At 30.6% G+C, this 14,470-nt stretch overlaps 1 protein-coding gene across 5 annotated transcripts in view; it reads right to left on the bottom strand.

Moving 5' to 3' along the window:
- Positions 1-544: 544 nt before the first annotated feature.
- Positions 545-14,470, bottom strand: part of LOC143249655 (adhesion G protein-coupled receptor L3-like) — a 64,680-nt gene continuing 50,754 nt past the window's right edge. For 4 of the 5 annotated variants that reach the window (XM_076499910.1, XM_076499912.1, XM_076499914.1 and 1 more), the window contains 7 exons: positions 12,318-12,708; positions 11,638-11,741; positions 9,419-9,457; positions 8,559-8,727; positions 8,057-8,188; positions 5,447-5,525; positions 545-5,149 (listed from right to left, as the gene is read on the bottom strand). In XM_076499910.1, the coding sequence (XP_076356025.1) occupies positions 4,098-5,149; positions 5,447-5,525; positions 8,057-8,188; positions 8,559-8,727; positions 9,419-9,457; positions 11,638-11,741; positions 12,318-12,708 (1,966 nt within the window). In that variant the 3' untranslated portion in view covers positions 545-4,097. The remainder of the gene's footprint in view (positions 5,150-5,446; positions 5,526-8,056; positions 8,189-8,558; positions 8,728-9,418; positions 9,458-11,637; positions 11,742-12,317; positions 12,709-14,470) is intronic. The other variant, XM_076499911.1, reaches the window with a different exon arrangement.

Raw genomic sequence — 14,470 nt, 5'->3', positions numbered from 1 at the left:
AACTTATTGACATGCCTGAATGGTATTTATGACAGTTTTTTGTGAGCAAATGCAAATGTGAGAAAAACATTGAAATATTTTCAAGTGAAAACAAAACGGACCGAGTCAGAATATATAGTGTACAAATACATTTTTTTAAAGATTTTTTTTTTTTTACATTTCGTGTCAAGAAGCGCTTATCAGCAGACGCTCTTTGCGTTGTGTATAAACATTATGATGTCAAACTCTGTATACACTACCTAAATATATTTCGTTTTTTCTATATAACCACTTTCCAAACAAAATAAGCAGGCGCTTCCACCTAGCGGATACACTAACCGTAGTTTCCTCCATGCCGGATTGCACTGTTATATGTAATAACCGATAAGTACAACCATCATTTACTTTTCAATCTACAAAAGGTAAAACTTACGTTTTCATCCATTCAAAATAAAACAACCAAACTATCTTAAATTGACCAAACATATTTATCCACGATCTCAACAATAATCACAAATTATTGGCGTTTATTTCAATCACGTTAAAAGAACACAATTCTAATTAATTTTTTTTATCTCAACAAGAAACACAGACTTTTAATTTGATTCAGAACTAAGACAGAAATACATAATACTGATTTGTTCCATTTTCAAACAATAAAATAAATGTTCATAACAGTGAAACAAAGTAAATAATATACTTTCAAAGAAGCTTTATGAAAAAACAATAATTCTAGATTGTTTCTTCATTCCCTAATTGTAACTTAGGTATTTGGAATTTAGCTATTGGTGAACGCCGAACTCTTTAACTTGTAATAGAAACAAAACAATAGCTAAGAAATGTTTTCAAAAACAGTTCATCAGGAAATAATATACGTCTGAGTTTAGTATTTAGTAATATAAGCTTCAATAAAGAAATGTTTACATAAATATATTTTTGACGGTACAGTTCACACATCTTGAGTGATCTTCGAATCTACTGTTCGGTATCTTATCGATACTTGAAGAACCAAACACGACAGTAATTACATTTATAAGAATATATATAAGCGCTTATAAAAGACAATAATTTGAAGTTTTAACATTAGTAAAATATGATTTGAAGGAGAATCGAGGGACAGCTAAGTAAAACTAAGAAATTATATAAGAATATACTGAACGTTGTGTGTGTATATATATATTATAGAACGATACACTTGGGTGAATAACAATCACGTTGTATCAAACCCAAGCTAACATAAAACACGTCACAGACTTTGCGAGCGCCCCATATAACAGTGCTCGGAATACACTGTCAGTTTAACAATGTCAAATTATAATAGTTGAGTAGATATCAGAATGATGGACTAACAATAATTATATTACAATTATATCATTCAATCATAGGAATTTCTGCTACAAATATAACAGATATACGTTTTGGGCATGCAGTAATTTAATATACACAAAGAACATATTACATTGGAATTTATTGCGTTCTTTCGTGAACCGATTTGGAAATACGTAATATATATATATACCATGCACGAATACAGCAGCATATACATGTATGATACACGAATAATTACATGCTTACGTACCATGAATATATGATAAAATAAAAAAAGAACTAACTTTTCTTCGACGTTTCGGGAGGTTTAAAAAGAAAGAAACGGAAATATAAAATATATAACTACATGCAGTAATCACACACTGATAGCAAATGAAACAAGTCGGTAAATATTCACAAACGTTTGTTTTTCGCTCATTTATTGTTTCTCTACGTAAAGCTCGAGTCACGTAACTTTAATAGCTCTGAAACATCATACATAGATAATATTTATATATATATTACAAATCAATTAACACAAGCTTTTAACAACTGAAACTGATGAGGTAGACAAAACTTATACCATGATGCCTCTTGAATTACTTGACAAAGCGTAACCGTTATTAATAACTGATTTACATACCTTACATACAAGTATATACGACTTATCTGTAATTTATGCTCAATATGAACATGTATTTAACACTCTACATATCATAAACACAACAATATTTTTAATTAGACTGATAAATACGGTAAAAACTTAGAATCCTGTTAAGTAAAACATCAAGGCTGAATCGTCACTAACACTTTATGACATCAAAGAGTCGTTGGTAATTAGAAGAAACTGTAATATAAAAATAAAGCTTGGAGTGGCTTTATTTCCTTTCGTAGATTGTTTTGTTGATAAATATATTTCAAAATTTATACTCATAATTCGTAAGTGGAAAAATCAGTCTTTAGACGTGTACATGAAAATACATTGATGTTTAAATACACGTTTAAAGCTTAAACTAAACAACGATTTTTTTTCCTATCAAAACTGAAACCTCAGGTACATAAAATGAATGAACTTTTATCAGTCACTTGTAAAATTAGATTAAAAGAAACAGATCACCTTGTCTGTGATCAACATGAAACTTGCACAATGATGACTCAAGAAGAAAATAAAGACAATTCATAAAAAAATTCTAAATGGAATAAGAATATTTTAACCTTTTATTCACATTGAAAATAAACCTAGTGACAGATTTTATGTTAAATTATTGTTTATTATTTCCTTTATCAAACAACTGGAAATGACTCAAGATCGTTTACCTACCAATTTTGTGTTGAAGATCTCTACATTTTTGGTTCCAAATTAAAATGATCAAATATGTGAAATTATGGTCTGAAGTCAGAATAAATTATTATTAGTTCCTATATGACTAATTTATTCACAAATGGATTAAATTCGTTGAATTTGTGGCACCCAAGTCTGAGCTTTTTAATAGAAATATGTGACGGATGCTTTAGCATTATCCGAATATTTATTGTATAAAATACACAGTAACATTAAAAGAACACATTATCTGAAAAATATATTGAGTAACGAGTCACTTGCAACACTTTTAAACTTATTCAATTGTGCATTGTTGTTACTTTCGTATCTACCATATCATGTTTTGCAACACAGATTTGTTTTTCGAGAAACTGTTAAGATTCATACGCATACAAAAGGAATAAGCATCTGGCTGACTTTCTGAGTTTGAAAACTCCTCGGTTGTACTTTTCAAGCTGCTTGTTAAATCTCAGGATTACAGGGCAAGTAATTTGAGTATCATATTTATAGGAAACAACTCAGCAATGCTGTTATACCTTCTAGTCACTTCACAGTTCATCACTCTTCCACTTTACACCTAAAATAATAAAGTGTAAACCGAAAAATGATCTCTATACCAACTGCATGATTAATTAGGAAATTTAAATATTATGTACCTTCAGTATACAGTCTAGTGACTTTTATTCGATCATATTTAATACTTTTAAAATTATTTTTATACAACTGATGCATCTGATGTGTGTTGTATGATCAAACACCACCTCTCAAACATTCTTACAACATTTCCTAAACACTACGTTTAGTACATGTATGAGTAACAGTAATTTTATCAGAATAAAATATTTTCAAAAATTCAAAACTAGACATTTTAATTTTTTGAGCTCAAACTAAGGATTATGGAGAAGAATCTTTTTCTTTTTGTTACAAATTTCAAAAACATGAGAAAAAAACTCAAAACTCATACACTTTCCAATAGATGACTGTTCTTCTTCAAGACAATAAAGAGCATTTGTGTCAGTTACAGTATGGGATAACACACTTTTCTGCAAATGGAAAAGTTGATTCTGTAAGTTTTAGTATGTAACGTGAAGGAAACATGCTAGAAGATAAATAGTAAGCTATATATCTGTAGTTAGAATGAATAGGGTGCACGTGGTCTTAAATAAGAAAATTAAAAGTAAATCCCTAAAATAGTCCTATATGTCAGGTTTAGCAACAGAACAGGAATGGACAAAATATCAACATCATGCAAGAGAGAGACATACTGATGAAATCTTGGACGTAATTACATTAAGACACAGGAGGAAAAAGTGATCGGCATATCTCACGCAGGTAGAGTCAAGGCAATTTATTTTATACAGCAGTACCAGCTTTGGCGACAGTGAAAGGCATCTTTGTACAAAGGCTATACAAACAGCAACAATCTACAATTCCCTTGTTCAACAGAAATTTTAAATTAAATTGGCTTGTGTCTTGAATTGCCACCAAACTACGTTAAGTCTTCAGGCTGAAGTTTACAAACCACTTGATCACCATCCAAAACAGCCATTACTACAGTATTATCAATAGGGTGTTTGTTTTGACCTATTAAAATGTAACTATTACTGCAGTCTTTCTTAATGTTCTCCATTAAAGCTTTATCACTACAAAAACTCTCTGGGTAATCTAGTACTGCAATATCACTAGGATACCTTGTTTGGTCTGTTGCAATAAAGCTATGGCTAGGGTAGCAGTCTGATCTTACAACATTGTTACTGGCAATGCTGAAACTTGAGTCTGTTGTTTCAGTTTTATCCTGATTGTTCATGCTGGCTGTAACAGCTGGCTGATACCTGTGGCAAAACTGACTAGTTTTTTGTCCATCACTGAACTCACTGCTTGGGGTGGTGGAATGAGCAGGAAGAGTAGATGAGGAATAATTTCCTTTATTGTCTAAAGAACTGCCTGATGAATTGTCAGAATCTGTAGGACTCTCCCTTTGGTTAACTACTTGGCTGGGAGAGACCTTGGGTATAGAATGAAGCATTTGGCTAAGTGTACAATCTTGATTTACAGTCACTTTTGTCTCCATCAGATTAAAGGGAATCAGTGGGTGCTGATCACAGACAAAACTTGATGTAGATTGTTGAGTGGGACTGTACTTACATCTAAAGTGTCTATCAGATGGCATGTGTTGATAAGAAACTGAAGGTGGACACCAATCAGTGGACCATGACAGTGGTTCCTGCTCAGCATCAATAGACTCATAAATATGATCCATAAATGAATTCATTCTTTGATCATAATCAGACAAATGTGTGGCACCTCGTTGTCTACACTGATCATATGCCTTCATTGGGTTCTTAATCACACTTCCAGGAACTAAAGGTCTGTTGCATTTATTTACTGACCATTTTCCTTCCCGTTCTATTTGATCTTCATCAAGAATATGATTTCCGAGTGTGTTTCTTAGATGAAACTTTTCAGAGACACTCTGTGAGGACACTGTGCTGCTTTTTGAAGATCTTCTGTCCTGGTTTATTCCTCTGGAAATTATAGGATCTACAGAATTAAAAATACAAGGGTTAATCACAAGCAAACTTACTTACCTACTGGGACATACATACACTATGTCATAAGATTTATACTGTAATCCAGTATTTACATTTATTTTGATTTAAAACATCTTTTGAAGCACAAAAAGTAAGTTTTAATTATTAGATGATCATTAATTATTATTTGACTAATGGTGAAATATAAGTGATTTTGACAAATAGATATAATTTTTTTTAGTTATCCATAACAACTCTTTACAAGTAAGAGAAACTTCAGGAAACTGATGATAAATATTTTTCTTACCTTGCACTGTGTTGATTACAGATGAAGTTACCAAGGGTTTATCATGCCCTAAAATTGTAACCCAGGACTGCAGAGGGGACTAGACACAAAACAGAAAACACATTTATAATAATTACTTATTTTAATTAATATACACAGATATAAGAAACAAAAGTTAAGAAATTTTGCAAAAGTAGTTAATTATGAGCTTCTTGAGCTAAGTTTAATAAACACAATGTGTATTAATAAGTCATATACAGGTAAAAAATATTGGTTAAATTGAGGGAACTCCAATGTGTGATTTTGTTTTTCTTACAGCAAAGCATGTTGGGTTATCTGGTGTTTCTACTGAAGGGAATTGAACCCTGTCTTCAGACTTAGTGCTGTCCCACCAGTGGATAGTAATCCATTGAAGAGATAATGCATTTTGATTTTTATGAGTAGGAAGGTAAATACCGTATTTTCCGCCTAATAAGCCGATTTTCTGGCCCTAAATTTTGGACCTGATTTTTGGGGGTCGGCTTATTGGCCGATCACTCCTTTCGGAAATTTCTTCTTCTTAGGAAATGTTTTCTTTTGAAAATTACCATAGGCGGTAATTTTGTCCCATCAGCAAAGCACGTTAAGACTACAGTGAAACGTTGTTTCTGGAATTTCATTGGTTACCTAATTACAGTGAGTGGAGCCAATAACGAATGACATATTGATTCCATCTCTGTCTCAATACGACACGTTCTACTTTACTACAGAATGCCAATGATCACACACAACATGCATGCTGACGCTGAAACGAGACTAAGAAATCATTTTGAAGAAACTTGTCACTTCTTAAAAATGGCTTTGGTTTATTGGGCGGTAATAAGCTAAAACCCTCATTTTCAGAGCTGAAAATTGGCCTCGGCTTATTCGGCGATTTGGCTTATTAACCGGAAAATACGGTATATTTAGTTGGCTACAGTCATTACCAAGGTGAATTTAGTTTTCTTCTAAGCAGCTAGTTTGTTCTGATCAGAAGTTAATATTCATGCAATACTGTGTGACTATAGAGCTGAAGACAATGTAAGAAACAATACAAAATAGCTTGAGGCAAATACTATAAACTATATTTAAAACCACAATTACATTAACTGGAGTGAACTAGGAATTAAAGTATTAAAGCAAACCACTATGTGGCAAAACATTTTCAATAAGTTGCTTTTATTTTGACTTCCTAGGAAGAGAAACAAGGAATTTTTTTTGAACTTCCTGTTGTTGTAGAACCAAAATGATAAATGCTAATTAATTACATTACAGAAAAAAAACACAGATGAAGAAAAAGGAATAATAAATACAATATTTATTGTAAGCATAAAAAAAACATTATTTTATCCCAAAAATGTAATGTTTACATGAACTACTAACTGTAAAAGAACAGAAACATATGAAATTAAATATCAGTTCAGGGTTAATGTTAAGTCATATTAATTTAATATTAATACCAAATTATATAAACATGCATATTTAAATATTGAAGTTTATGAGCTACAAACAAGATGAGGTTGCATCTTTCTTTAAGATCTATGGCTAGTGAATATCAAACTCTCATGAAGTTGTTCAATTACGTGAACATGCAGATGAACAGGGTAGATTAGTTTTGATATATTAATTTTTTTTTGTTCAGAAAGATTCATTGGTTTATATAATCAGAAGATTATTAACATTAATATTTTATCATTGATCTGCTATTCCAATAAAATAGGTTGTTTGTTTGTTTTTGAATTTTGTACAAAGCTACATGAGCACCATTTGTGCTAGCCATCCCTAATTTAGCAGTGTATGACTAGAGGGAAGGCAGCTAGTCATCACCACCTACTGCCAACTCTTAGTTTACTCTTTTACCAATGAATAGTGGGATTGACTGTAACATTACAACACCCCCATGTTTGGTGTAATGGGGAGTTGAACCTGGGACCTTCAGATTATGAGTCGAGTGCCTTGCCATGAGAGATGGGTTCTTAAAATCACTGTTCATATTTTATAAAATGGCAGAGTACAAAGTATTCACATACTATATTATTATTGTGATTCCAGATAACTGTTATATGGCTCTTGATTTTAATCAATTGTATGAGTAAGTTTCAAGTTTGACAATTTATCTATGATATCTCAACATGCCTTTAACATTGATTCCTTCATGCATGTTATGTCATAAAGGAAATATTCATGGTATGGAGAAACAAACTTAATTTTGTGCATTTCGTTTGCTAAATATTTATGTAAGATGCTCATTTTAAACTGAAAATCTGAAGCCACCTTAAAGACTTCATAATCACCACAATGTAACATTTTACCAAGTATGCAAGAAGTACTAAATCTCTATTGTTAAATCACTTATGATGTGGAAGACACAATTTGCAATTAACAATTAATCAAATTTAGTGACTGACAAGTAACTAAACCTTTTTATGTTTTCATAATTTTTAAAACTGAGAACACACAGAAAAGCAGTTTAAATAAAGGAATAGAAGACACAACAAAGGACAGACAGACAACATAAATTAACATGCAAAAGGAAATATTTACATATTTTGTGCTTGTATAGTTTCATCCCTACATGTAAAAGAAGAAACTAATTTATTAAGAATATCTTACACTGCGAGAACACACTGGTTGTGTAACGGATGAAGTAGCAACACTAGAATGCTGCTCTTGTGACCTTTGTCTGCAAAGACAATTAGGAAGCCAATCTGATTGGTGAATGAGATTCTTATATTCCTTCTGTACCTATGGAAGGTAATTTATGATAAATATACACTAAAATAGAGTATATATATATATATATGGTAAAGTGTGGTAATTATATAATTTAGTTTCTTAGGCAAGTATGAAATATTACAATATAGATATTTGGTAATATAGATCAAATACGGATGACTAGTAAAACAGTACAGATATGCAGTACAATCAAATCAAGCATGATCTATTATGATCAATGTATACAAGATAACTAGTAAAATGATTTTTTTGTAAGCTATGTACAATTATGGTATCATATAGAAAGTTTATTTTGTTATAACTAAAAATTACATTGCAATAACTCTGATTCACTCTTAAGCTTCAGGTAATCATATAATCACCAAGTTTTTAAAATTACCTTTTCATTCCTGACACAGTGGAAAAGGAAAATGAAAAGCCCTTGGAGAATGTTCAGTATAGTAAAAACATATGCCATGATGACAGATTCTTGGTTCAAGTAGAGTAACCCAAAAGCCCAGGTTAGGCCTAACAACACAACAAGCACCAATGCTCCCCGAATCCATACCCTATTAATAATAATACAAAGTATCTTGTACAGTTCTAGATCTTGCAAATGTTATTAAAGTTAATATTGTTTCTCAAATATAAAATTAATAATTAAACATTTCAAAAAATAACATAATTAAATTGTCAGCATAACTGCAAAGCATAACATTATAAAAACAATGAAACTAACACTCATATAATCTCATGCAGAAAAACGTTAATAATGACATGTGAATAAATACTTTATCCCAAAGATGTTTATTTATATACTGTATATTCATGAAGAAAGTAAAGGAAGAAACTGTTTATACTTAAGTTTTATTAATTTAAATAATAAACAACTTAATATACCATTCATAATATTTTTAAGCTTTACAAAAAACTAACATATACTACACCTTGAAATTGTCAAAAGTTGAAACATATATTTATACATCTCATTTTCAGGTAAAGAAAGAAGTTTAATAAAGATGAAAAAGGATATTGCAATTTTTATTTTGAGGCTTGTAACTGAAACAGTGCAATACATAGTTTCTCAATGATTAAAAACATGCATAGATATGCTTTGATTTTTAATTACTGATTTAATATAGCATACACAAAAGAAAAATCTGTCAGCAAGTGCAACCATGAAATTAAAAATAGTGAAAATGAACCATAGAATTAAGGTGTGTGTAATCTAAAACATGCTGAGAACAAAACCAAGCTTACGCAATTAAAACCTTACGGTGAGATGGGCCATCCTCATCACTGAGAAAAGCATATAACAGAGACAAAGTTTAGATATGATTGTACGATTATTTTAAATGAAGAAATGTGAATAAATTATAATTATGTAAATATCAATATTTTTGAAGTTACAAAAATTACAAAATAGGGGTATGTGGACTGGTTAGAGATTTGAGAAAGAAATTATTCCTCCAAAATTATTTTGTACTGATTTGCTCTAAAATAATTTAATAGAATAATCTTTCTATTCCTAGAGTATGTTGCTAAAAAAACAGAAAAATCACAACTGTGTTCTAAATATAAGCTTCACTGATCAGTCAAAGTTTTCTCCTTAAAATAGAAATTGGAAGACTTACTCTAATAATTAATATAAATGTATATGTCTGACTACAAATATTCAACAATAAGATTTCCTGATTATTACACCATTTTAACAGAAATATTCTGACATAACGATATCACTCATCAGTCTTTTCAAGCTTCTTTAAGATGTATCCAAATATTGCCCATGAAGAAAAAAAAGGTCCAAAGTGCTCAGGATATAAATTATCATATTTCTAAGTTAAACTGAATTCTTAAACCTACATTTTTTCTGTCATAATTAATCCAAATGTTGTTTTCTATGTAATAAAACACAAGTCCCTGTGTAAATACTATCACAATATATATGAATATAACATAACTAAATTGATAAACATCATTAAATGTGGATTGGATTAAGAAGTGAAAAATGAAGTTAAATCATTGTGATATATTACTCAAAACAATTAAAATATTTTGTTATAACAGAAAATTTAAAATCTAATAAAATAAAAAATAGGATAACTGTTTTGTGAAAAATTCCAACTTTACAGTTATTAAAAAAAGAAAAAATTAAATGTAGGAAAAAAGGAAATGAATGGAGATATAATTAACATAAGTCTTCTAAGATCATTGTAAGAGAATAAGCTTCACAACATAGTTGTATACAAAAATCCTTATATTTTAACGTGTTTAAACTTTGCAAAATATCACAAAAATATCTTACTATTAAGAAAACAGTCATTCTTTCACATCAATCTGTAGCATCATTAGTTTACAAATTATAGATTTGTCCTCGTGATTGTGTAGTGATGTTCTTTTCTACTGATGAAACTACATGTTGTTAATACTAACAGATTTTAGAAACAGCATTGGTATTACAAAACACTATCTCATCGCACAGTATCCAACAGATTAAGTTTAATTAGTCTTGGAGCTAATTTTAAGCAGGAAAATGATACAAAACATACCACCTGAACTGCTGAATACATCTCTAGAGGAAAGTCAAAAACTGCTGATGTAATTAGTTATGAAATAGTCAACTCATGAATCAACATTAACTCATTCAACTGAAAATATGCTGAATCAGTTGAAAAGTAACATTATGAAAGAGAATCAATAAGTTAACTAATCTAAAGCACCTTTGGAAGATTGTATCACAAAAATGGATGCAATTAATACTAGCTGAAAGGCTTAAGAACCTAGAAGAATAAATGATTAACTGATGCTAAAGGAGAACATACTGTATATTGAATATTCAGCCTTTTCTGATTGCAAAATTTGTTCTTTACGCTTATTACATTACATATAATAACTAAACACTTTCTTTTTTTTATGAACTTTCTTGTAAATTTGATAATTAGCTCTTTAGGCTCAGAATTATAACTTGTACCATATGTTATATTGTTGTTGTTGTTTTGAATTAAGCACAAAGCCACTCAATGGGCTATCTGAGCTCTGCCCACCACGGGTGTCAAAACCCAGTTTTTACCATTGTAAGTCTGCAGACATGCCGCTGAGTCACTGGGGGGCATATATTATATTAAAAGGAAGTATAATATACATGCCACACACATTTAAAAATGTATCTTAGAATGGCTGGTATGGGTATTAACACTTTTACTGATAAGGAGAGAACAAGGACATTTTAAAACAATACTTTAATAATCCTTTGCTCAATGGACTTCTTTTTCGAGATTTCCATTGCAGGATGGAATTAAAGTGTCAAATAAGTAACTTAGCCAGCACTTTCTGTATTTGTTTAAAGGCTCTACAACAGAAAGATGGATCTTTCTTTTCCTTCCTAATAATTTTTTGTGTGATATATATAAAAACATAGATTATTTTCAATAAAAATCAGTTTTATAATATAAACACTGAAAACATAAAAAATTCTTTACCCTAATTTAGTTAGCCTAGCTTGTTCTTTTGCCTTCACAGAAGTTTTTAAGTTTCCATGATCACACATAATGAATACTGCTATACTCAAGAACACCATATTAGCCTGTACCAAAAAACAAAGTTAAAATCAATTTGCCATCGATAACAGTACTTATAGATTAAAAATTCATTAAAGTACATTTGTTGATTTTCTACAATACATTTAATCAATTATTTCAAAATCAGTTAATAAGAGGTAATGAGCAAACAATAATTTTAGTAACAAAGTAAGAATAAATAACAAAAATACTAGAAAAATGATATAATCATTTCAAAATTATCAATATTTTTTTGGAACTTTGTAGATTATTAAAAGACGCTACTTGCTTAATACTAACAATTTAACTTTGCTGATAAAATTTTAAACTTTAATATCTACAACTGAGTGAATTTTCAGAAAACATTTATGTAAATTACCATATAATTTAGTTTGTACACAAAAATAAAACTTTATATGACATTTTCTATATTGAAAAATAACAAATAATGGTCAAAGTTCATGAAGATTCTTTTACAATATATTTTCATACTAGAAAAAAAAATGTATTAATCAAAATATATTTATACATACCAGATCTTTTACAGGCATTAGACAATTTATAAACCATTCTTATAACAGATTAACATAGTAACTAATTACCAGCAAAACTGCAATAACTGGTCCTACAAAGCTGAAAATAAAATAGTTGTCGGCCTTCAACCAACAATGGTAGTCAGTGCCATAGCTGTGAGAATCAACTGCTGCTGAAATGCAAACAATAAGAGCAGGCACTCCATATCCCAGCAAATAAAACCACTTCACTCGAGATTTCTCTGACTCAAACACGTCAACCAGCATTATGTACAAATGGAAGCCTTCTAAAAACATCCACACAAAAGCAGCCAAAAAGACGTAATGCAAAAGTCCTGCCACAATGCTACATAGTATTGGGACAGCTGTTTGGTTGATACCAGCTACAAACAGGACTTCACCCACCAGGAGACAAAGACACAAGTTTTTGTGGATTGTTGTTCGATCGCTCTGCAAGGACCTGTATCACATAAAAAGACATATTGTAGTAACAAAATCAACATTTGTTATTTGAACAAAGTTACACACTAATAATTTATTAATTATACAATTTACCATGCTTTCAATTTACTTGCTAACCCCAAGCAGAAGAGTGTGTGAAAAGTAATGAAAGGTTTTGTGGTAATCATTCTTACATAGGGGTCGAAAATTAGACCTATAATAATAGCTTTGCTATAAATTCTAACACCTTAGTATTCTAGAAAGCTGACTGAAGAAACATCTGACTAATTAGATCAGGTCTTGAAAATGTTTTCAAATCTAAGAGCCAGCCCCAAAACTCAGGAGACAGGTGTGCCTAACCTACCTTCACTACCATTTGGGTCAGAAAAATGGAACTACACTAGTGGCTTAATTATTTGTAGCTCCATTATCTGTGTGGTGTTTTTTTATTCCACATTTTCTCTAAAAGAATTGTGCCATTACAATTCCACACAATAATTTACACATTTTGGAGAAATTATTGCTCAGAAATTAAATTAGATTGCAAAGGTTCAGGTGTTGCATTATAACTGGGGTTTTCTGACATGCATTGAAATTGTTTTTCATAATAATTCCAAGCATAGATTACTTTAAGTGTTGACTTACTTTTTACAAGTATTCATACAGTGGAAATGCACTTCTGTGTCTACAGCAGAAAAAGTGATGAACTTTAGGAGCTATTTATCCCTACTTGAGAATTAAACTAAACTAAAACAGGAACAGGCAATCAAAAGAGAAAATATTATAGATGAAAAAGTGGAATTGGACTTATGTAACTCACGAAATTTCAAAAAAAAAATTGAGTGGAACTGATTGACTGACAAACCAACACTTGGGCTTCTATGATTAATGAATTGTGATGACTTTTATAATTTTGCATGATAATGTGATTAAGCCACAGTAAAAAGATTACAATCTCAAGAAAAGAATTTATATATACTTAGAAATTTTATTTGGATTGAATAATGGGCTGACTAGTGAGATACACTTGTGTCTTGATTAACCTATGTTTATGTTATCTATGATATTTTTTGCCTTTCCTATATCAGTAGAGGTAATGAAGGCTCAAGTGCATATTTATTTACTTTCACAGTAACAAGTGCATGCTAACAATCACATATATCAACAACCCCTTGATAGTATTGCCTGAACTAACTGCCTTTGGTCCCATAGGAGTCTAAACATGTATAGTGATTGGTTAAATTGAGAGAAAGAAAAAAAAAAAATGCATGAAATTAGTAGTGTGTTTTGCAATTGCAGTGTTTCATTCCTGATAAAATATGATGAAATGCTGAATTTAACATCAAAATCCTAGAGACAAAGTTCAACTTGGGACTCAAAGAATGTGTAAATAGTTGCAGACTTCCAAAAATCCACAACTGCTGTTAATTCAAATTCTATTTAGCGCAGCTATACATACAAATAAAATGGAAGAAAATACTAGGTGCCATAGTGAAATTGATAGTCATCATGGCAACTTAGTACCTAGATTTGTTGAGGCCTGGACTAAATATACGTGCAGATGTTCTAGTGTTAATAACACAGGCAATCTCCTTCACTTAGGTACATAAATCAAGTTTTATCTCTCAAGGAATAGATTCTCATACATGTTTTTAATGCAAGAAAAGTATTAATTTATCCTGCTTATAGCACATAACTGCATATCTGAAGCCAAAACCCAAGAGAATAAGATTATTCTATACACACAGAACCATTTTAATAAAATTTTAGAAATTTTCATA

This window comes from Tachypleus tridentatus, chromosome 4 (genome assembly GCF_004210375.1).
Source record: "Tachypleus tridentatus isolate NWPU-2018 chromosome 4, ASM421037v1, whole genome shotgun sequence".
Taxonomy (NCBI): domain Eukaryota; kingdom Metazoa; phylum Arthropoda; class Merostomata; order Xiphosura; family Limulidae; genus Tachypleus; species Tachypleus tridentatus.
This window is presented reverse-complemented; position numbering and strand designations above follow the sequence as displayed.